Below are 24,183 nucleotides of genomic sequence, written 5' to 3' on the forward strand. Positions count from 1 at the left end.
GGAGTGGGAGAGGGAGAAGCAGGCTTCCTGCTGAGCAGGGAGCCCGATGCGGGGCTTGATCCCAGGACCCTGGGATCATGACCTGAGCCAAAGGCAGATGCTTAACGACTGAGCCACCCGGGTGCCCCCATCTCCTTTCTATTCTGTCTTTCCTAAAAAGCCTAGATGCCATGATCAGTTATTTCAACAAACCAGCAAAGCAATCTAGACTTCCTCATTGTCCTCCCTCCACTGTTCCTTCTTTTCCAGTCTTTTGCCCTTGTTAACAGGACGTCTGTTTTCTTCATTCCAAGGCAATCAAGAGTTATTGACCAAAGCCATGGTGATTAGGACTATTACAAATCCATACCCATCTAATCTCAGATCTTTCTTGCTGTTTTGAACCATTGCTACTTTCTATAGTGCTGTTTCCACCCCCATTTTTCCTAGATTCTCTATCCCACCCCACCATCCTTTTTATTCTCAAAAGATTGACCTCAGAAAAGCAAGGCCATTCAATGTGACTTCCCTAAATGTTTAGCTACTTCAAAATCTCTCTGTACATTTCTCCTCTAACCTGTCCGCCTCTCTCCCTCTTGATCTAATGATCTCCTCTGAGATTTTAATTCTTTCTTTATCTCCTCTTTAAAAATGGGTAATTACATTTTTATTTTCTCTCAATTAGCCCCTTGCCCTTTCTGAAAACATGCTTGAATCTTTCCTGTTTTCCAAAAAAGAAAATCCTCTGCTGCTTCCTCTTCAATTCATTGCCCTGATGCCCTTCTTTGCTTTATTGTTAAATATTGTTACCACCGGGTGCCTGGGTGGCTCAGTTGGTTAAGCGACTGCCTTCGGCTCAGGTCATGATCCTGGAGTCCCGGGATCGAGTCCCGCATCGGGCTCCCTGCTTGGCGGGGAGTCTGCTTCTCCCTCTGACCCTCTTCCCTCTCGTGCTCTCTCTCTCTCATTCTCTCTCAAATAAATAAATAAAATCTTTAAAAAAATATATTGTTACTACCTCCTCACTCTTTAACCACATGCCTGTGCAAGGACACACACACACACACACACACACACACGCACACACACGCACAGGCGGTGGGAGGGGCAGAGGGAGAGGTAAAGAGAATCCTCAAGCAGACCCTCTGCTGAGCACAGAGCCCAATGCAGGTGGGGGTGGGGGGTGACTCAGGGCCTGATCCCAGGACCCCAAGATCACAACCCAAGTGAAATCAAGACTTGGGTGCTTAACCAGCTGAGCCACCAGGTGCCCCTGTCCTCTCCATCTTTTAATTTCTGTCACTTTTCTCCTGGTTCTTCTCCTTACCCCTTTGATCGTGTGTATCTGTGTCCCTTGCCAACTTCTGCCCAGGTTTCCACCCTGAGGCTCTTTTTTTCTTTCTCCTTTGGTGATCTCATCTACTTCCACAACTTTATTTACATTTATGTGAAGAAGCTTTATTCATAGTTACCTTCTACTTTTCTCCCAAACTCTACGTCTACATTTCCTAGACCTCTAAAATTTTAGCTCTGGAGGAGATCTCAGAGGTCTATAAAAGACTTCATTGCCTGGATATCTCCACAAAATGTCCCACTGGTTTTAAAAAGTCAAAATTGAACACCTCATTTTCTGTTCTTTCAATTACATTCCCAAATTGACTCCTCTTCTTGAATTTATTGTTTCTGCAGTCACCCTGAAGCCAATGGCCTCCTCATTCCCTATATTCACACAGATATGAATCTCATAGACTCCACTGCCACAGACTTTCTCAGTTAGGTTCTCAGTTTTCTACTCTCAACTATCACATTTCTAGTTTAAATCCCAATTATCTCCCACCTGGAATATTGCAGTATACTCCTGGCTAGAGTGCCAGGTGTCTGATGTCTTTCTGCCTGGAATTCTGAATTATTTTTATTCATTAACCTCCAAATTAATCTTCCTAAAGGGCAGTTCTGATCTGCCACTCTCTGGCCTAAAAATCTTAAATGTCTCTGATGGATTACTGAATTACTCACAAGTTCTTTATCCTGGCATTGAAAGCCCTACATATCTGCACTCAATTCTGTTTTTTTGGCCTTCATTTTGAGCCCTTCATACCCTTCCTTCATCTTTACCCAGCAAACTGCTAAGTTCTTTAAAACTTATTTCAGGAGTGCCTGGGTGGCTCAATTGGTTAAGGGTCCCACTCGATTTCAGCTCAGGTCATGAACTTGGGGTCATGGGATTGAGCCCCCCACTTCAGGCTCTGCGCTGGCCTGGAGCCTGCTTAGGATTCTCTCTCTGCCCCTCCCCTCCCCCACCACTGCACTCTCTCTTAAATAAAAAACAAAACCAAAACTTATTTCAAATATCACCTCCCTCATGAAGTCTTTTTTTTGGGGGGGCTGGAATCTAAACTGAATTGGTCTTCCTTTGAACCCCTATAAACACTTTAACACTTTTATTTCAATGCTTACCAGATTTTGCTTCTGTAATAATCTGTGCTTCTCAAACTTTTCCAGAAGTACACCTAATGGAGCAGATAGCCCCAAGGTTGTCACAAGAAGCTGCCTGGAAAATTAAATTTTATTATGAATTTTGCAGTGTTAATCAGTATTAGACTAATGTTTGTTTTTAATATAAAACTGTGGACTAACGCTCCCTTAAGATGTGTCTACAGTCTTGTCTCGGGGATTTAGGTTATACCTGGCACACTGTGAAAACCCTCCCCACATGCCCACTAAACTAAGCTTTCTAAAGGCAGAGACTCTTACTCTATGCGTACCCCTGTAAAACTAATACGTTACCATCTACACACAAACACTCAAAGAAATATTGTTGGGCGCCTGGGTGGCTCAGTTGGTTAAGGGACTGTCTTCGGCTCAGGTCATGATCCTGGAGTCCCCCAATCGAGTTCTACATCCGGCTCCCTGCTCAGCGGGGAGTCGGCTTCTCCCTCTGACCCTCTTCCCTCTCGTGCTCTCTCTCATTCTCTCTCAAATACATGAATAAAATCTTTAAAAAAAAAAAGAAATATTGTTGAACTGTGACTCAGGATAGGTTAACTAGTATTAACTGTATTTACTAAACGTTTACCAGGTACCTAGAACAGTGCTTTCCGTTTCAAGGAACTTATTCTCCATGGGCTGACCCTAAACAAGTATAAAACTGTACAGATGCGTTAAATAATGGAACATAAAGCCATCTGTGCAAGACAACTTGGTTTGGGGTCCCAGTCTCTCCGTTCCATACGCCAAGTACATACATTGCAATAGTAATTTGTACCAATTTAAGGTGCACTCTGACCTCCAAATTATTTTCTGGAGATTGATAATTTTCTGCTAACACTGCGCAAAGCTTAACCCTCTCCATCTGAAAATAAAAAGTCCCCAGCCTTCCTCTCCAGTTTGAAGCTCAGCAAAGCCTTCCGGGCACCGGGTGCTAGCGATGAAGGAAATCTGGTCCCACCAAAGGAGCAAAAATGCCAAAGCTAGCAGCTCCGCCCCCTAAAATCCCCCCACGGGCTTCCAATTGGGCTCACTCTCTTTCCAGATTGGTGTTTCAGCTTGCCCGTCGCCTCCAAAGAACCCACCTTTAGCCGGTGACTATTGGTAGATCGTTACGTCATTGCCCCATCTACCCCACTCCCATTGGCTCCCATTGGAAGGGGCGGCCACAACGTCACAGGCAAGGGCCGCCATTTTGACTGAGCAACCCTAGTGACAGCAGCCGAAGAAGCAGTGCAGGTTGTCCCCGTTTCCCCCCCCCTTCCCTTCTCCGGCTGACTTCCCGGGCCCCCTACACTCCACAGTCCTGGTCCCGCCATGTCCCAGAAACAAGAAGAGGAGAACCCTGCGGAGGAGACCGGCGAGGAGAAGCAGGTGAAATGGAGGGGGTGCGGGCGGGCGAGCCGGGGGCGACTGTGATGGGGCGGGAGACGGTCTCCCACCAGTGCGGATTGGTCGCCATGGTCTCAAGCTCTGCAGGGGTTGGCCACTTCTTGCATCACGCCTGGTGAGCTTCAACACAGCTTGCAGCTCTGGCACTGATTGGTTGGGCCCATTGTCAGTCAGGGCTGTGCTCTTCGTGATTGGCCAATAGGCCTACCGCTCTACTCATTGAAGCTGTGCTATCTTTGGCCAAGCTTGGGCGCGGGGCGGGTGTTTGGAAAGACTGGGTGAATGGAAGGGGGCTTGTGGTAACCGGGAAGTGATGTCTGTTATTGGTTAAGGGGGGCAAATAACCCAACAACCAGCCTGGGGCCCGCATCAGAAAGATAGGGGTGGAGGTCAAGACGTTTAAAAGGCCAGCACTGGGAGAAGGGAGCAGAAGTAATTATAATCATGGCTAGTTTAAGGCGGCAACTTTCTCAAGAGACCTATTTTGACATTTTGGGATGGTCGGTTGCCCATCCTCAGGCACGAACGAATAGGCTTGAAGAGGACTAGAGTTCCATACAGAATAATGGAGGTTAAACCTAGAAAAGACACCAAAAGAGTCGTGACAAGAAAGACGCCACCCTCTTTCCACCACCACCCCGACTTCCAAGGCAGTGGGACTTAATTCACCCACAATTCTGTGATGAAAACACCCCAAGTAAACCTCTTCTTGGGGCTTGTATTTGACTTACAACATTTAGTACTGGGCTCAGGGATTCATGAAAGGCACCTGGTTATAACTGTGCCGGATTGTCAAGGGAAGGGAATATAATTCCATTTTTAAAAAAAGCCACAAATTTGGCTTTAGGTCCTTGTAAAAAGTCACCAAAGAAAAGAGCATCAGGGCCACAAAAAGCAAGAAGAGAGTAATAACAACAGTGTGAGCCTCCTGCAAACCAATTGCACGCTCTTGGCATGTTCCCCAAACTTCCATCACTTGCCCCAGTTGGGAAGGTGTTGACTTTTGGGCAACAACTCTGGGTAAATACTAGTGAACCTCCTGTATCTTGATTTTCCTGAGGTTAAAAATAGTGTCATTTTCATCTCTGTTTACCGGTCACCTTCCTACCTAATGTTTATGGAAGTGCTAAAGCGATATTGTTCATTACTAAGGTGGAGATTTTTGGAGAAGGCCACACAGCTCTAGTCTCTCCAGAGAGAGACTTATCAGATGACTACCTTAGACTCTGGATAAGAAGGAACATCTCAGTGGAATTATCCCCTTTGATTTTCTGTTTGACCTGTACTGTGTGTTAGGGACAGCCAGGGAACTTTCCTACTCATCTTGGGTCACCAGAAGCCCTGGTTAGCTCTTTTCCCTCTTTGTCTTCCCTAACTTCTGTGCTGAATGAGCTATGGTTTGCTCTTGATTGAAGTATTTTGTTTAGGTGTTATCTTTAACCCAATACTCCTGAGTCACTGAGGTGGTTCCTTGGGCATAGTGTGAGAAGCAGCTTGTTTTTTTGTTTGTTTGTATTTGTTTTTGTTTTTTCCTCACAATACAGTCATCTTGAGCTTCAGGGATTTGAACAAAGGTCTGGCTATATTTAGGAGCAGAATAGAGACAGTATGTTCACAAGAGGGTGGACCTCTAGCAAAAGTTAATAGTATAAAAGTTATTAGATATTAGAAGCAGTTGCTTCTCAGTTTTTAATTTAATTGGCCCATTTGTTTCCTCCAGGACACACAGGAGAAAGAAGGTATTCTCCCTGAGAGAGCCGAGGAAGCAAAGCTAAAGGCCAAATATCCAAGCCTAGGACAAAAGCCTGGAGGCTCCGACTTCCTCATGAAGAGACTCCAGAAAGGGGTATGGGACGCAATCTCTTATCCTTTTACTTTGGAGCCAAAGGGGGCTTTAGGGATGAGAACTGTAGAGCTTTTCCTGAATGCTTATCTGGAGGTTTTGTTGTTGGGCAGTAGTAGAGAGGAATTAGAAACTTGTAAAGAGCAAGGCAGATGATCGTAAATCCCTGATATGGTATCATACAGGCTATTAAGGCTTAATGTTGAGACATTTGGGTACAGGGGCATTGGGGGATTGAGGGAAAGAAGGACATTAGAAACTGAAATGCTGACGCTTCCAGGCATTTGTGTGTTTGGATGGTGGGAGTTTTAGGACTGCACTTTCTAAGATTAGAGCTAAATTTTGGGGTACATGATTTCAAAAAAAGGATCAAACCATCTGTCCTATAGATTTCTTCAACCTGAATAGATTTCTTCAGACCCTTGAAATTAGTACCAGCCATTAACTATACTCCCTAAAGAGACTTATTTTTCCATCCAGAGTGGTCCTCCTTACCAAGGGAGGATCTGCCTTCATAGCCATCTAGCTCCTGATCAGGTTTCTCTGTCCCCAGATGTACCTAAAACTAACTGAGGGATTGTAAGACATTAAACTGGAGTGTGTTTCTAGGTGTGGATAAAATGAACCGTAAAACAGATCCCTGTGGAGAGTCCTGGTTATTGAGTCTTAGTCACAGATGATGATGTGATGGTGATTTGCAGTTTACCTTGCTGTAGGCAAGGCAGGCGTGGGCAGGCTGTCACAGCCATGGAACATGTGTGGGAGCAGTGGGGGTCAGAGGAAAAGTACATTATCCTCATGAACAAGCCCAGTTTCTATTCATGGCCTGAGGGAATAATTTTTAATTTTGAGGTTGTTGACTTGAGGTTGATCTCCTGCTGGTTGCTAGGATAGCCCCAGATTGACGATTCTTTATATCTTACCATTTATTTCCTCAGCACCAAGTCCATTGGAGATTGGTCCTAAGTAAGCCTTTATGAATAGTCAGTAATTTGATTGAACCATCCTGTACTGATGGGTGTATAAAGGATGTAGAGGCTGTCTCTTAACTCCTAAAATTTGTACCATAGCTAAGAAACTGCTTACATGCCTGAAAAGGTCAGAACACATTGGGGAGAAGACATAAGTACATGTAATTAATGCTAAACTATGTGTGCATGAGGTTAATCAAGGAACACTGGAAAGATCTAAGTTGATGAGGGTTTATAACGAATATGGGTCTCCTTGCTTTTGAGGTAGGCCAGAGTTCCTCACTCACTTAAACATCCCTCTTGTCTCTTAGCAAAAGTACTTTGACTCAGGAGACTACAACATGGCCAAAGCCAAGATGAAGAATAAGCAGCTGCCAAGTGCAGGACCAGACAAGAACCTGGTGACTGGTGACCACATCCCCACCCCACAGGATCTGCCCCAGAGAAAGTCCTCGCTCGTCACCAGCAAGCTTGCGGGGTAACCTGGGCCCCCCCACCCCGTTCCCTTCCTCACCCACTGGACTTTTATATATCACAGGCAGGGATGGAATGAGCGCCTAGTTAGCTCTTCTCAGCTTGCTAGCCAGAAATGACTGATTCTGCTGGGGGCTTCTGAGAAGGTGATGTGGGTTGGAAAGGGTTTCTGAGTTCATTTCTTTGATTAAATTGAGATTTCCACACCCTCACTGTAGCCCAGGTAGGGGCCCAGGAGTCAGAGACTAGGATTGGATAATGCTGCAAACGCTTTTTTTCCTATTGTATGAGAAACTGGGGAGATGTGATTTTTCCTTTTGGAAGAGCATATCCCAAAATTGGTTAGGCTAAGCCTTGGGAATAATTTGGTAGGTTTACATCCAGAGGCTAACCTGACATAGTTGGGAAAGGTAGATTGAATGAGATCTGTTTTCTGTGCTTCTAAGTGTTTTTTCCCTTAGGCTGCTATTGCTTCGTGTTTCCATTATGGCAGGTTTAGAGAATCCTCAAAAAGAAAAAGTGATTTGCTTGCCTAAAACTACAATGCCCACTTAACCTCCCTTACTCAGTGTCTTTGACAGTTTGCCCTGGCTCTTAAGTAATGTAAAGATTGGAGAACATCATTTACATGAAATGGGCACCTTCTCTCTCTCTTCCAGCATGTTGCTTTTGCAAGTATGGGGTAGTGGAAAGAGTACTGGGTTTAGAGTTAAGATATCTGGGTTCCAGTTGCACTCTGTCTGAGCAGAACTGATGTATAACCTTGGTCAAGTCATTTAACCTCTGTGGATTTCTATTTTCTCATCTGTAAAAGAGCTGAATGTAGATAGATTGATTCAAATTTTAAAAAATCGTATAACTGCCAGCTGAAAAAAAGTCTTTGCTATTCATTGTAAAACTAAGCGAGGAAGACCTGTGGGTGAGCCTACAGAGGGGAACTGTTTGAAGACTACATGGGGAGAGAGGACATTGAGATTTGGGAGTTATAAATTCAGTCAGGAGGGCCTCATAGGTATCATGGTCTAAAGGGTCAAGGAAAAAGTTATAAGAAGCTAGCTTCTATGGAACCTTGTGCCTTTGCCCCCACCCACTCTCCTGGCCTCCAGTCTGGACCTTTGCTGCTAAAAAGCTGCTCTGGCAGCCCAGCTGTGGGCCTGAGGACACATGCTCAGTCACGCACATGTGGTGGAGTCCCACGTTTGAGATGTAATCAGATGTCAGGGATAGTATTGTTAGGGAGAACAGAAGAAAAGGGACAAGCTGAAGCCAGCCTCTGGGCCTTGGTACTATGACTGGGCTAGAGCAGCAGGTTCTTAGGAGATGATTCACCTGGGAGGAAGCTGGTGGGGGAAGGTGGTCAGGGAGAGAGAAATCTCTAAGAAATCTCTGCCTTCCTAGAGCTCAGTAACTCAGCTCCTGTGGGATGAGAAGCAGCAATGTGGATTCGTGAGCAGGTAGAGGAGAGGGGTGCAGGTGGCCAGCACCTTCAGTCTATTTAACTTGGCCTGAATCCTCCTCCCAGTTAGGACAGAGAGGGCCAGGGGGAGAACTAACTGTTCAAGAGGGCAAGATTCTATAATCCTCTCTTGCCCTCTCACCTCATAAACTCTGATACACCAAACATTTGGCCTGATGAGAATGACCATGAACTTGCTGATGTGCACGTGGGGTGATGGCAGGTGTGTATACTTCTTTCCTGACCGGCCATTCACTTTTCAGGCTGTCGCTCAGATTGGATAGGAGAGAGTTGGTGAGGAAGGAATGGAGAGAGCAGGATCCCTGGATTCCCTGGCCCCCAGACTCGTTTGACTGTCACTTGTAATTGTATATAATTTTTGTGTTTCTTGCACCATTCCTCATGCTGTCTTCCTTAGTCTAAAGTCCGTGTGGGAAGGGGAAAATGCTGAACATCCTTGTATAGTTTCCTCAACTGTCCGAGCCATGTTGTACATAGATATGTCATGTTATTATATATATAAATATATATATAATTTTGTACGTTTTCTTCATCTCCGATCTTCTCGAATTTTGTACTTTTTTCTGTCTGAGCTGCTTTCTCTATTGGTCATTTGAATCCTCAAGACTGAGGTCACAAGTCTGTTTTTTAGTAAGGAATAGAAGAAATAGAGAAATCAGAAAACTGTTGGTCCTGCTCGCTCTCTCTCTACCTGGTCATCTTCAAGGCTAAGAAAACAAAGAAACAAGCCACATTCTGTATTTGCCACCTGTTTCCACAGCATGAAATACATCACTTCCATGGCAAGAAGGCTCATTCCCAAATCCAAATCCAAATTGCTTCGATTAAACCTGGATTATTAAATCCACTCAAACAGCCTGTGTATTGTCGGGCCCTGGCTTCCATGCCATCACCTCCTCATCACTGTGTGCCCCCTCAGTCCCTGCTGCTGCACGTGCCTGTGCCATGCCTGTGGAAGCAAGCCTGCTCGGAGTCAGGCATCCTGAGTCCCTGCAGACCTCCAATTACTTTGATCTTGTCTAAAGAATTTTCTGTACTGTTTTCATGGCTATCTCCAGAAAGACAGAGAACACTGTTTTGTAGATAGAAAAAAACTGGAATTTTCTCTCCCTCTCTCCTTCTCTCTCTTCCCCCTCTCTCCCCCTTCTCTCTCTCTCCCCCTGTCTCTCCCTCTCCTCCCTCTCCCCTCCCCCCCTCCCCTCCTCTCTCCTCTCTCTGTCTCTCTCTCTCCAACTCTCTGCGGATCGGATTCAGGCTTGTGCCAGGTAGCCCAATGATTGTTAAGTATGGAAGAGTCACGGGGTAGGGACTGGGATGGAACTTCTGGTTTTTTCCCTTATTACTTGACAGTGTTTTCTTTTTCTTCTTCTGTGTTCGTCCGCAGTGGCCAAGTTGAATGATGTTGCCCGGGGCTCCGCCAGATCCTGAGATGCTGCCCTCCTGGGTCCTGTGCTGGCTCCTGCCCCTCCCTGCTTTTGCAGCCAGGGGTCAGGAGGTGGCTCGGGCGTGGGCTGGAGAGGCAGAAGCCCCTGCCCGGCGGTGTCCCAGCGCATGGGGCCCCTTGGGCTGAGCACCAAGACCCTGAACCTTTTTTGTTTTACCTTTTTTCCAAATAACTGTTGGGAGAAATCTCAGTGAAATCCTGGCGGGGATGGGAGGGGGTGGGTGGGGTGCGGGTGTGGTGTTTGAGAGGGTGGGGTGGGAAATTTGGGGGGGATATGAAATAGGGCTTGGAGTTGATAAAAACATGCCTGACTGTCCTCATTCCTAACCATGTGGCTGGTGTGGGATGGGTGTGAGGGGGAGGAGTGGAGTAGACTCCAGAGGAGGAGTTCCAGTTCAGCTCTGTAGAAAAATGCCTTGTTTGCTTGGATGCGGCTGGGGATCTGGTGTCAGATAAAAGAAACTGTCGGTCTAAATATGACAGATGCAAACAGCTCCTCTGGTTCTGCAGAGCAAGCTGAGAACACAATTAATGTTAATTGTTCATTGAAAAAAGTTATGTCCTTGAAATAGATTGACTGTGGGGAGAAGGGCAGTGAGTGTGCGGAAAGGGGGCCATGAGCGTGGGGAGCCCCACAGAGCCCAGGAGACTTTTTCAGTATTTGAAATAAAAAAAAAAAGAAGACAACCCACAAAAAAACACAACCCAGAAATATTCTGAAGCAGTTGGTGTGTTTTATTGGGGTTTGGGGAAAGGGAAGAAAATGAAACTGAAGACACCATTCAGGGGAGAAGCCGGTGTGGGGCCCTGAGTTCTAAGGCACAGGGGCCCTTAATAGGGGATGTGACTGGGCTCCCCACTTCCATCACTCAGGGAGAGCGAATAGGGGTGTTAGCATATAGATCTGGGCTTTTCCTGACTCCCGTCTATCCTTTTGTTTCCGTAGCTAATGTAGAAGATGCATCAGCCTCAGGTTTTGGCTCACAAAATGAAGAATTTGATCTAAATAGTTTATTAACACCTAGAACTTAGTTCAGGCTAAGCAGAAAAGAGAAGCCCACTCTTCCTTTTCCCTTTCAGTCTTCCATTCCTTCACAAGTTCTCATGTCTGTGAAGGAGAAATGTGACCTCCATTGATAAGCCAAAAGGAACTCAAGCCTTTCTGCTTGTGGCCAGCAGGAGGCAGAGTGACTCTTTCCTCCCCACCTCCCAGGCATCGACTGCAAGAAGTTACAAACTGCTTGTGAACGTGTTATAGAAAAGAATGTTACCAACAAACTCATACCTGTCTCCCCGACACACACCAACATTCACATGTGATAGTCTGTTTGCCTATTTTGCCCAAGTATATTATATTTTCCCAAATGTGATTGGTTTCTCAAATGAGTATGCACCAAGGAAGATAAACAAGGTCCAGTAGACGTAGATATTCCAGAGAACTCTCCATCTTATTGAAGGGAAAGGGCACTTCTAAACTGGACTAGGAATGTTGTTCTCAGTATCTGACTCATTCTTTCTCCTTAATCAGAAGTTTTCCAAATATGTTTTCAGCTACTCAGGATGTTACTGACTTGCGCTCTCCTGATTTATCCAGGGAATTGTGATGCCTCCCAACCACTGGCCTTTCTGAGTGAGCCAGTGGTATGGAGATACATTAAAAACATTCCCTACTTCTGTGGGGTTTATTGCCTTTGTGGAAGAAAAGCTATGCAAAAGTTCACATGCTTCAGAAGTTATAAACTCAAAGCAAGGAGCTACACATACACAAATGAGTAGAATGTTTACTGTGGTGGGGTTAGTGAGTCTTCTCAACCCTGTTCCCCTTAAACCAATCCCATGACCTCTGAGCATGCCATCCCTAGTCTGTGTTTGCCAGGTGGATACAGCTGGGGCGTGAGGTCAGTGAGGCTGAATGTGGGGGGATCATTCAGTGCAGTTTCATTTTTAATACAGGTAAAGTTGAAGTACAGAGATAAATGACTTATAAGGTGGCAAAATTAGTTCGCTGAAGAGCTTGAGATAGTATCTAGGCTTTTTTTTTCTTTTCTTTTCTTTTTTTTTTTAAGAAGGCTCCATGCTGGGCATGGAGGGCTTGAACTCAGGACCTGAGCTGAGATCAAGAGTCGGACGCTCAACTAACTGAGCCACCCAGGCGTCCCATATCTAGGCTTTTATATGACTTTTCCATTATTCCTGGCTTTCCTGGTCCTTAGTTTTAAGCTGTAGTCTTACGAATCCTGCGGTGCCAAGAAAGGATTGTGGCAATCTCTGTTGTGGTGTAAAACCTTGCCATTCCTTCTCTCTCTCACTCCCATACTGCGGGGCCACGCAACCAGAACAGACTGCTCTGCACTGCTCTGAATGGCGATTCCTGCCCATATTCCAGAGAGTGGAGTCAAGATTCTTCCATTCCTCCCAACATGGCTGAGTGATGATTCTGCTGACAAGCCTCTCAGCCATCTGATATATAGGGTGGCAGGGATGAAGTCACCATGATTCTTGTCCAGCAGCATTTATTTTAAGCTAATGTGGCCTGGCATGGAAAATGCAGGCAAAAGCAAAATAACTTGGGAGAGTCACCATTGAGAATATCTGCAGTGAGCAAGCAGCCCTCGGGTGTGTAGTGCCCTCTGCTGGGCCTTGAGGGGGGTGACCAAGGAAAGGGAAGCTAAGCCATGACAGACGCATACAATAAATGCAAATTCATGTAGTTCTACGCAGAATACCAAGAGCCAAGGGAAGGAGAGTCAGGAGAGGAGTTGTTAGCTGAAATTTTCTTAGAGATGGGGGACTTACTAACGATACGGTGAGGCCTCCCATGCTTGGTCAAGAATACGTTCATTCACAATGTAACCGTTGAACACTCACTTTGCAATTAGAAATATTAGCTATTGTTGGGCAGATAGACAATGTAAGAGATGGTGTCTGCCCTGGAGGAACTTGAAGCCTCATTGAGACAAAACTTGTACATATAATGCAAGACTGCATCGCATCAGTCAGGCTGTGGTAAAAGAATTCTGAGGGGTGCCTGGGTGGCATAGTCGGTTAAGCGACCAACTCTTGGTTTCGGCTCAGGGCGTGATCTTAGGGTCATGAGATTGAGCCCTGTGTCAGGCTCCATGCTCAGCCCAGAGTCCGCTTGGATTTTCTCTCTCTCTCTCAAATAAATAAATCTTTTTTTAAAAAAATCTCAGGGGTGCCTGGGTGGCTTAGTCGGTTAAGGGTCTGCCTTTGGCTTAGGTCATGATCCCAGGGTCCAGGGATCAAGCCCCACATTGGGCTCCTTGCTCAGCAGGGAGCCTGCTTTTCCCTCTCCCTCTGCCTTCTGCTCCCGCTGCTTGTGTGTGCTCTCTCTCTCTGTCAAATAAATAAATAAAATCTTAAAAAATTCCCAGAAGGGAAAATCCAAAGAGCTGGAATCATTAGGTAAATATTACTGGTGGAAATGGAAATTGACCTGGGCCTTGAAAGTTGGGTAGTACTTAAATAGTCCAGTTCAAGGGGCACCTGGGTGGCCCAGTCGGTTAAGCCTCTGACTCTTGGTTTCGGCTCAGGTCGGGAGATCTAGCCCCAGGTCAGGCTCCATGCTTGGCATGGAATTCGCTTAAGACTTTCCCTCTCCCTTTGCCCCCACCCTGTCTCTCTCTAAAAATAAATAAATCTTTAAAAAAATAATAAATGAATAGTCCAGTTCAGTTACTTAGTAAGAGCCCAAAATATGCCAGGCACTGTGCTAAAATATAAGTGATATGTGGGTGCTTTCTTTTTCCACACGAAGAAACCATACTATAGTGTTAAACTTGGGTCGTAGAGGTCTAGCTACATAGAGAAACGGGGATGAGTAAATAATTGCTAAATGTTTTGAGTACTTAGGATGTGTCAAGCCCCATGCTAAGTGCTTAACTTACACCCTCTCATTTATTCCTCACAGCAGTTCTACGAGTAGGCAGTCAGACTGCTGCCATTATACAAGTGAGGAAACTAAAACAATAACTTGCCCAAGTCACACAGCTTCTGAGAGTGGAGGCAGGAGTCACTCCAATGCCTGCAAGGGGTTCGGGAAAGAGTAATCAGGAATACTTTCATGGAGTAAGTTCTGAGAGAGGAGCAGGATTTCTCCAGAAAGATAAGGTGATCGGGGCATTTTGGTAGACAGACCAACACTTAGACAAGGATGAGAGAGTGTGGAATGGGTGGTGCTTCAGCAGCAGTACTGGGTCCTAGGGAGTGTCTGGTCCAAGGCCAAGAAGGCAGGCAGGAGCCAGGTTACAGAGGATATGGCAGGCAGGCAAGCCTAGGGACCTCTGAGGGGATGGCAGAGAAAACACCTGGTCAGATCTGTGTTTTAGGTAGGTTACTGCCAAATTGTGTGGAGAAGGGCTTTAAATTAAAGGTGAAGGATCTAGGGATGGACTGGTTCTAGTGTCAAGCTATCTGGTTTTAAATTCTGATTTTGATATATTTTGGTAACTGGTTCTAGTGTCAAGCTATCTGGTTTTAAATTCTGATTTTGATATATTTTGGTAACTCAGGACAAGTTTCCTAAACTCTGTTTGCTTCAGTTTATTTATTTGTAAAATAGGAATGATGTGGTACCTACCATAAAGGGTGGTTGTGCTTATTCAACAAAATAAGGCATGTAAAGCCCTTCAGGGATGTAACAGCACCTAAGAAACGGTTTCTGCCCTCAAGGCGCTTACAAACTATAGGGGGATGTAATAAGGACGGGTAGGCAGACAGAATACAAGATGGGATAAGCATAAAATGCTCTGAAAGCACTCACCAATTTGGGAGGTGGAAGAATAGTCAGGAAAATCCTTTCACAGAAAGTAGCTTGTAAGCTGAAATCTGATGGAGTAGTAGGACATGGTCATGCTAAGGGGTTAGATTGGGAAAGGGGGTCTTCCAAATGCAAGGACAGCATGTGAAAAGATTTAGAGGTATTGTGTTTTGGGAACTTAAAATAATTGAGGGGCGTGTGGATGGCTCAGTCAGTTGAGTGTCCGACTTCTGGTTTCTGCTTGGGTCATGAGATCGGGCCCGCTCAGCGGGGAGTCTGCTGGAGATTTTTTTTCCTCTCCCTCTGCCCTCCCCCTGCTCGTGCACTCTCTTTCTCTCTCTAAAATAAATAAATCTTTAAAAAATAATAATTGAGAGTAGCTGTAGCATACCAAACAGCAGACAGGGTGCAGAGAAATGGGTGGAGGGAGGGGAGAGTCCGATCACAAAGGGCCCTTTGGACTTGATCCTGGAGGCAATGAGAAGCTGCTGAGATTTTAAGCAAGGTGATGACATGATCAGATTGGCTCTTTAGAATAATCTTTCTGACTACGGTGTGGGCAAGAGACTGGAGAGGGTGAAATTGATGTATTTAGAGGTGCTATTAACAGGATGGAAAAGTTAAGGGGTATGGTTGTTATGAAGGGAAAGATAATTCAATTTGTGGCATAGTAAATTCGAAGCAGCAATGCAACACCTAAGTGCGGACACTCCACTTAGTTAACTGTTACCATGGGCTAGTTATGAGTAAGACAGACTATCGTGTTACTACAGATTAGGAACTGAAGAAGGTAAGGACAGTGGGGTTGAAGAAGAGTGGACAAATTCAAGAGATACACGGAAAGTACAATCAACAGAACTTGATGGGGGGGGCGGGGTGTGTGACTTGGGAAGAGACAGGACTTTAATAAAAAACTCCTAGGTTTCTGGCCTGGGTTATGGGGTAAAGGATAATGTCATAACCTAGAGAGACACTACTACTGGAAGAGCAAGTTTAAAAAGGAAGATAATGAGTTCAGTGTTGCAGAAGGGATGATACAAGGTGCCTCTAGGACATCCAAGAGTAGATGACCAGGAAGTTACTGGATTTATGAGTCTAGAGGTTGGAGAAGTCAAAATAGAAAATGTAGATTCTGTGGATTTCAAGATATACTTAGTAAAACCATGGAAGTGAAAGCATATAGAGCAGAAAGACTGGAGGGCTGACCCTGATGAAAGCTAACATGTGAAGGGAATAAAAAGGGCCCAACAAAATAGGAGAATCAGGAAGATGTGCCCAGTGACAGAGTTTATTCTAAGAACTGGGTCAGTCAATAATGGAAAATGCTATTGGAAGTTAATGAAGCAAAAAATTAGACTATCTCACCTCTGTAATAAAAAGTACCCGGGAGCCTGGGTGGCTCAGTCGGTTAAGCGACTGCCTTCGGCTCAGGTCATGATCCTGGAGTCCCGGGATCGAGTCCCACATCGGGCTCCCTGCTCGGCAGGGAGTCTGCTTCTCCCTCTGACCCTCTTCCCTCTCATGCTCTCTATCTCTCATTCTCTCTCTCTCTCGAATAAATAAAAATAAAATCTTAAAAAAAAAATAAAAAATAAAAAGTACCCAAAAATGTCCAAGAAAGAAATATGCCACAATAGTGGGTAACTATTGGTCAGGAATATAATTTAGAGTATACATGTATGTCCACTTTCTGTACTTTTCAAGATTTTGGCAATGAGCATATATTTGATAGAGGTCACTTTAATTCTAAAAACAATAATAAAAATCTCAAAATGTTTTTTTAAAAAACGGACTAAAGGGTGTCCATTTGATTTGGCAGTTAGTAACCATTTTGATCCACTAGTGTCAATGGATTGGTAGAGGTAGAATCTTGCCTATCGAACTGAGTAGTGTGGGAAGATTGTTGTTGTTTTAGGATGGGAATGATTTAGGCACATTGATTGAGTGAAAGGAACAAGTAAAAGTTGAAGCTCAGTACAGAATGATAACTAAAACGGGTCCTGAAGAAAAAGGAGTGGATGAAAATGAGTTCAGGTGGATGTGGTCAATTAAACACTTCAACAAACATTTATTAAGCACTTATTATGCGCCAACCACTATGCAAGGGGAGGTGCTGGGGTTAGTCTAGTGGGAAGCCAGAGCTAAGTAGGAAATTGGTCTCAAGCAGGAAGATGTATACTGCATCCTGCTTGAGACTCAAGGTGAAGATATAACAATGGGTAAACTCACAGCTGTTTGTGACTGGGGGTCGGTGATTGATGGGAGTCCTTGTCTGACAGTTTCATTGTTCTTTGTGGAGATGTAAAGTTGCTAGTTGAGAGGGAGGTGGGAGTCGGGGCTTTTTTGAGTGGCCATAGTTTAGAAGAGATGATGAAAGGGAGGGAAATGGAAGAGAGCTGACAATAATACTAAGTAAAAGGTTTAGGGAACAGTGTCGAGGGCCTAACAGATTGGAAACCATGAATGTATAATCCTTGGAATGTGTAAGCTACTGGAATGGTTACCAGTCTATATATTTCTGCTACTTTCTCTAGCAACACCCAGCTGCCTGGGAACAAAAGCAGAGAAGATACATTACCATTTAGCTCCTGGATCATGATTTGTAGACACAGGGAGTGGACTCACAAGGGAATAAGGGAATGAAAGGTGCTGGGGAGAGAGATCAAGAAATCCATCTGATTAGACCAGGTAAGAAGGTAGGCTAAGGAAGGTATGATCAACTCTGGTCAAGAGGAGTCTTGATAAGGTCAAAGAGCTGATGATTTAGAAGTCAAAGAAGTGATTAAGCTGGAAGCTCAGTACCTGGTAGTCAGAATGACATTAAGAGTTGAGGATTTTAGAGTTGGAACTCGTCCATTAACGATATGGGTCATAGGGATGGGTATCAGAAGTGAAGTAAAAGTAAAGGTCATTAGAGTGTTAAAGAACAAGGGAGTTCCCACATCCAGCTGCAAAGGTAGGTGGCTCATGTATTTGTGGTTTTGTTGTTATCTCTTGTTAAACCCAACTGCATTTTTTTTTTATAAAAGATTAAAGCCTTTAGCTTAGAAAACAACAACAACAAAGAATTATGGGCATGGAATGTTTGGATCAGCAAATCAGGTTGTTGGAATGAATCCAGAATTATTCAGGATTGGGGAAAAGATGAAGCCTAGTACCATCCTGGTATAGAAGTGACCAAGGCTAGCAAAGAACGTAAAAGAGAGTTTAGCCTGATGGAATGAACTCCAAAGCAGGAGGAATGGCATGTAAATATCTTGGAAGAATAATGACCTGAAAATGACCTTAGGGAACTAGAAGTATCTCAGTTTCCCCACTTTCTGATATTGGAAGGTGGGGGGGACCTCTAGGGCTGCAAACAAAGCAGTGTCTTAGGGGAAACCCAGATATAATTTGAATGAGTGGGTTGAGGGAAATTCTCTAAAGAATTTCTGTATGAGGCATCAGAGAAATGCGTAGACCAGGGGTGAGGGTTTAAGTGGGAGAGTTCCGCATTTTGGGCAGAATCCAAAGATTATAGAAAGACGGGAACCACTTGTGCGATGGATTAGCCTTAAGGTTCCCAACTTTGGTTTACAAGCTGTTTGGTATCCGTGTTGACTGAACACCCCAGAGGATTATGAAGCCCAGTCTCCTCAGGCCTGCCTTGAGTGTTAGGTACTGAGTGGTTAGGTTCAGCCTTGCACCTCTGAGAAGGCATCCTAGGGAAGAAAAGAGAATGGAGCAGTAGTTTTAAACTGATTACAAAGAGGAACAAGCAGGCTAGACTAAAGCAAACAACTGGAAGAGGGTCCTTCACTCATCTCACAAGTACGTCTTGAACTACCAGGACTTTGTCTTATTTACTGGTATATCCCCACCATCAAGAATGGCACATAATATGTGTTCAATAAATATTTGTTGAAGGACGGAATTGTTCATTGTGAGTCTGTCACTATTCAGAAAAGATTATAACGAGTCTGGTGTCTTGCGGCAGTCTCTGAACTGCAGCTGTAGTGGGTAAGCAGAGAGATGAAACCTCTCACGGAAGAACAGCATTGGAAGGTTCTCCCCAGACAAAGCTGGGCCTCTCTTTTGGAAAACTTGTAGATGAGCCACATGACTCAGAACAAGTAAGAGCCAAGGGACTCCTGGGTGGCTTAGTCAGCTCGGGTCATGATTCTGGGGTCCTGGGATCAAGCCCCACATCGGGCTCCCTGCTCAGTGGGGAGCCTGCTTCTCCCTCTCCCACTCCCCTTGCTTGTGTTCCCTCTCTCGCTCTCGCTCTGTCAAATAAATAAATAAAATCTTAAAAAAAAAAAAGCCAAATACTCTATCAACCAAGGATAGCTTCTCTTCAAGACATTGAAATGTCTCCTTATGACAGGAAGAGAGCGCTCAGTACTGATAACCACACTGTGGTAAAGTGGCCCCTTCAGGTAAAAAAAAAAGTTTTGATATAAATGGACGTTTGGTGACAGAGGCACTTAGTGTATTTAGATGGACTTCTTTTAAGCCTTGTTTTGACATATTTATCATAGGTAGATACTAGAGACTAATACAAAATACGAACTCTTGGTTATTAAATCTTTATTATAATATTTAGTTGAAAAGCTTGAACTAAATAGAATTGACACAGTATATGAACTTTTCTCAAAGTATTCACATTAACTGCTAGGACTACATACCCATGAACAAGCACCATTCTTGATCTCATGCCAGCTACCTGCCTTACAGCCTCAAACCCAATTAGTAACATCAAACTGATACTTATACTAGAATATTTATATTTTCAACTAGAAAGAAAACTCTCATGCACTAGCAGACCTGTTGGCAGGGGGCGGGGGGGGGCATTTGGCAGAAGCCACTTACTGTTGTTAAAGTTACCCCATGAGGAGACCACCTACTCAGATATACAAAGGGAAGTCCTGGCATCATTTAGGGATCAGGAGTCCTGGCTCAGCATTAAGGGCCATGTCTGAAACATCTTTTATGATTAGGAAAGTCTGAGTCACCCTCAGACTTACCTTCTTGAAATTCTGACTCATTTCCTTTTCCAATGACCTAAACTGGTACAACTACATATGGGAAATATTCAGAAGGACAACTTTTGGGACTAATGGGACACTAGAGGTCATTGTGTTCAGTGTGCTCATTTCACAAATGGTAAAACTGAGGCCAAGAGATGGTGGTACCTTCTGCCTAGTTGCACAACCTCTATCAGGCGGCTTTTCCTACACCCAAGGCTCTCTTCTCTAGAAGCTCATTTCAGGGGCACCTGGGTGGCTCAGTTGTTAAGCGTCTGCCTTCGGCTCAGGTCCTGATCCCAGGGTCCTGGGTTCGAGCCCCGCATCGGGCTCCCTGCTCCTTGGGAGCCTGCTTCTCCCTCTGCCTCTGCCGCTCCCTTTGCTTGTGCTCGCTCCCGTGCTCGCTCGCTCTCTCTCTCTGTCAAATAAAATCTTAAAAAAAAATAGAGGCTGATTTCACAGCAAATTTGAGACTCTGGTTTTCATTTACTTTTATTAGAAGTAAACAAACTAAATACTTGGGTTGGAAGTCTGAGAGGAACTCAAGGCCCAGGCGAACAAGCTGGCATCCGTGGTATCCCCTTCAAGTAACATATGATGGTGTCCTGCAGTGGACCAAGGAGAAGGCTCTTCTAACTCAGGGTTTCTCCACCTTGAGACTATGGACATTCTGGACCAGACACACCTTTGTTGTGGGGGCTGTCCTGTGTATTTTAGGATGTTAACAGTAGCTCTGTCCTCTACCCACTAGGTGCTCAGTCAGAACAACAAAAAAGTCCCCAAACATTGCCACATGTCCCCTGGGGTCCCCTGGTTGAGAACCCCTGTGCTGACTTAGGGGCTCTTGTAACTCAGTCCCAGTCCCATTTAATCCTCTCAGCAGTGCCTATCCTTACTCCTATACCCCTGTGCCTGGCTTCTCTCTCTCACCTTTCCCTCTGGGGCTACCATGCCTTCAGCAGATGGGCTCCTCCAACTTCTTACCCTCAGTGGCCCCGAAAGTGGCACCTGGGGTGAAATGGGAAGCAAAAGTTTCTACCCTCCCCTTCTTGCACCAAGGGGATCCCCCTGACTGCATGAGAATTTACATACTTGGTTAAAATAAGACCAAATGTATGCAGGGCTTAGCTCTTAACTGTGACTGTGAATCAAAGGGAGATCAGGGCCTTAAGCCCTTTCCTACCTTGGGGTTGGGCTGGGAGAAGTAGACGAGGGCATACCAAAGGAATTTGCCTTTTTTGCACAATTTTCTCTTGACTCAGCCGTCGACTTCCCCTCCCCAGCTACACTCATCCTCACCAGTGTCCATATTTAGACACATGCAAGCCTGTGTTGTTGTAGAAAGACAGAAACCAGATGGTTGCTATAGAGATTTGTTTATACACACCCCTAAAGCATGGCCCAGGCTGAGTGGTAGGGGTGAATGGCAGTTCTTGCTGGGACATGCATTTTTCTTAATTTGCTATTACCCTACCTCTTCTGTTCTCCACAGATTTACATGCTTCTCATTCCTGCTTCCATATACCACTTCCTACTGACAAGTACTGTTCTTAAATATCTCCTTTGCCTCAGGAAGTCAGCTTAAGAACAGAAGAACTGGGGGGCACCTGAGCGGCTCAGTCGGTTAAGCACCCAACTCTTGATTTTGGCTCAGGTCGTGATGTCAGGGTTGTGAGATCAAGCCCTGCGTTGGGCTCCGTGCTGAGCATGGAGCCTGCTTAAGATTCTGTATCCCTCTCCCTCTCCCTTTGCCCCCCCCCAAAAAAAACAGAGTACTTAACCTTTCTGAGCATCAGTCCCTTCATCTGTAATAAGAAGATAATTATGATACAAAACTTATATGGCTTTTGTTAGAATTAATTAGATATATGTAAAGAAACTTGTATCATGACTGGCAAAGTAGATGCTCAATAAATGGAATTTGTTCTTTTTTTTTTTAAGATTTTTTATTTTATTTTATTTTTTTTAAAGATTTTATTTATTTATTTGAGAGCGAGAGAATGAGAGACAGCATGAGAGGGAGGAGAGTCAGAGGGAGAAGCAGACTCCCTGCTGAGCAGGGAGCCCGATGTGGGACTCGATCCCGGGACTCCAGGATCATGACCTGAGCCGAAGGCAGTCGCTTAACCAACTGAGCCACCCAGGCGCCCTTTAAGATTTTTTATTTATTTGACAGAGAGAGACACAGAGAGAGAGGGAACACAAGCAGGGGGAGTGGGAGAGGGAGAAGCAGGCTTCCCGCCGAGCAGGGAGCCCGATGTGGGGCTCGATCCCAGGACCCTGGGACCATGACCTGAGCTGAAGGCAGACGCTTAACGACTGAGCCACCCAGGCGCCCCTAAATGGAATTTGTTCTTATGCTAAAATAAAATCCTGCTCCGGGGCACCTGGGAACCAACCCCTAGTGCCTTTGGAAATCTTGGTTTGTGCTTCCTCCCTGATAGTAGGAAAAAGCTATTGTGGGAGTACCCCTTGTCCTGTGGAGTGATAGAAGAGCAGAATTGGGGGGTGAGGGGTTGCTTTGTCTTTGTACTCAGAAAGCTGTTTTGGAGGAAAAATCTGGGCGTATGATCTCTTCCTTTCTGCAATTTAAAAGGAAAGCCACAGGGAAGAGAAGACACAAGACATTAACTTATCCTTGCCTGGCAAAAATGGAAGAATAAAAAGGAGGCAGAATACTGTCTGGACCTTTGGCTCCTGCTACCCTCCTTCAACAGACCCCTGTTCAAGAAGAGGCTGGCTCTGTCAATGTAACAAGCTGAGACGTGTTCCTACTACAGATTCTGTGCATGATGTCTGTTGAATTTTGGGCGGGGGCAGGGGGGGGGAACCAGACCTAATACCAGATAGAGGGCAGGCAGTTCCACCCCAGGAAATAGGTAAGATTTCTCTTCCTGCAGGAGGTCTCAGCTCCTTCCAACACACTGAGGAAACAGAAAGAAGAAAACATTATGCACTTGCATTTTTACCACTGTTCTGTCTCACAGAATAGATAGTACTATCCTATTTTTACAGGTAAAACTGATTTGATTGAGGGGTACCTGGGTGTCTCAGTTGGTTAAGCGTCGACTCTTGTTTTTGGCTCAGGTCATGATCTCAAGACTGTGAGATCAAGCCCTGCCCCACATCAGGCTCACACTGGTTGTGGAGCCTGCTTAAGATTCTCTCTCTCCCCTTCTCCCTCTGGCCTTCCCACCCCCACCCCTCTATCTTAAGGAAAAAAAAAATTTTTTTTTAATTGAAAAAGCCCTGGAAAGATAAATACTAAACTGAGAATTGTGGTTACCTTGCGGAGGCCACTGGGGAGGGGGTTAAGGAGTGCGTTTGAAGGTGGTGATCAAAGGAAATTTAGTCTCATCTGTCATGTTTTGTTTTTTTCCAAGGAGAATATGTATTGTGTAATTAAAAATTAAATTAAAGGACTATTTTATATTTTACAAAACTTTAATGAAGCTCAAAAAAGGTAATTTTATCTAAGGTCACTTGGTAATTGACAGACTTCAGAGTCCATGGCTGTTCTACCAAATCACAATGCCCTCTGTTCAACCCTCATGGAAAACTAGGTTTAGATCAGGGAGGGAGTCCTCAACTTTCCATCTCATGGGCAGGGGAATTGTTGTATAGCCCTAGGCCCTGGGTTGGCTTTTCTTTTTTTTTTTATTACTCAAAAAAGCTTCATTTTTTTATTTAGCTTTCTGACTCTGTGCTTGGGCCTTCAACACTTTCACAACGATTTTCTGCTCCTCGATAAGAAAAGCACGCTTGATCCTGTCACGAACACACTTAGCACACATGGAACCACCATAGGCCCTGCTGACGTGTTTTTTCGTTTTGGACAACCTCATAAGGACTTTAGGTCTCACAGCACGAACTCCTCGAAGTTGGCCTGGGCACACGCCACATGCAGATTTTGGTGCTTTCCCAACCTTCTTGGTATAAAGGTAAACGATTCTATTACCAGGGGTTCGGGACAGCCTAGTTTTGTTAGAGGCTGTATTATAGGACAGCCTACGACGGTAGGTCAAACGCTGGACCATTCTGAATGCCGACTGACGCCGTCCCCGGAAGATTCTTTTTTTTTTTTATCGCTAAAGGGGAACATGCCCAGACCATGTCAGAATAACTTGCTGACTACCCTATGAGTCGGTCTGTGAAGTATGACTGAATCACATAGACCCCAGGTAGGAAAAAGGGAAGGCTGTAAAGCAGAATTAATAAAGCAGATTATGTTTTATATTTAATAAGATTTTATTTTTATGTAATCTCCACACCCAGTATGGGGCTCAAATTCACAACCCTGAGATCAACAAGAGTCACACATTCCACTAAC

The 24,183-nt window shown here is 44.8% G+C and overlaps 2 protein-coding genes across 3 annotated transcripts; one reads left to right on the plus strand and one right to left on the minus strand.

The window, feature by feature from the left end:
* The first annotated feature begins 3,645 nt into the window (after positions 1–3,645).
* ENSA (endosulfine alpha) lies at positions 3,646–16,232 on the plus strand. Of its 2 annotated transcripts, XM_025858438.2 has the most exons (4): positions 3,646–3,840; positions 5,579–5,704; positions 6,984–7,150; positions 10,008–16,232. In XM_025858438.2, the coding sequence occupies exons 1-4, from the start codon at positions 3,784–3,786 to the stop codon at positions 10,021–10,023; spliced, it is 366 nt and encodes a 121-aa protein (XP_025714223.1). In that variant the 5' UTR covers positions 3,646–3,783; the 3' UTR covers positions 10,024–16,232. The 2 variants fall into 2 exon arrangements, with proteins under 2 accessions (XP_025714223.1, XP_073744577.1); XM_073888476.1 differs by lacking the exon at positions 5,579–5,704.
* Positions 16,233–23,491: 7,259 nt separating this feature from the next.
* LOC112813323 (large ribosomal subunit protein eL34-like) lies at positions 23,492–23,916 on the minus strand. Its single transcript, XM_073888384.1, has one exon. The coding sequence runs from the start codon at positions 23,888–23,890 to the stop codon at positions 23,537–23,539; it is 354 nt and encodes a 117-aa protein (XP_073744485.1). The 5' UTR covers positions 23,891–23,916; the 3' UTR covers positions 23,492–23,536.
* Positions 23,917–24,183: the final 267 nt, after the last annotated feature.

Source organism: Callorhinus ursinus, unplaced genomic scaffold (genome assembly GCF_003265705.2).
Source record: "Callorhinus ursinus isolate GAN/ISIS: 27379988/994484 unplaced genomic scaffold, GSC_fseal_2.0 scaffold90, whole genome shotgun sequence".
Classification (NCBI taxonomy): domain Eukaryota; kingdom Metazoa; phylum Chordata; class Mammalia; order Carnivora; family Otariidae; genus Callorhinus; species Callorhinus ursinus.

Coding starts and splice junctions, on each gene's coding strand:
- ENSA (XM_025858438.2), top strand. CDS start 3,784: ATGTCCCAGAAACAAGAAGAGGAGAACCCTGCGGAGGAGACCGGCGAG. Junction 3,841..5,578: donor AGACCGGCGAGGAGAAGCAG/GTGAAATGGAGG, acceptor TGTTTCCTCCAG/GACACACAGGAGAAAGAAGG. Junction 5,705..6,983: donor TGAAGAGACTCCAGAAAGGG/GTATGGGACGCA, acceptor CTTGTCTCTTAG/CAAAAGTACTTTGACTCAGG.
- LOC112813323 (XM_073888384.1), bottom strand. CDS start 23,890: ATGGTCCAGCGTTTGACCTACCGTCGTAGGCTGTCCTATAATACAGCC.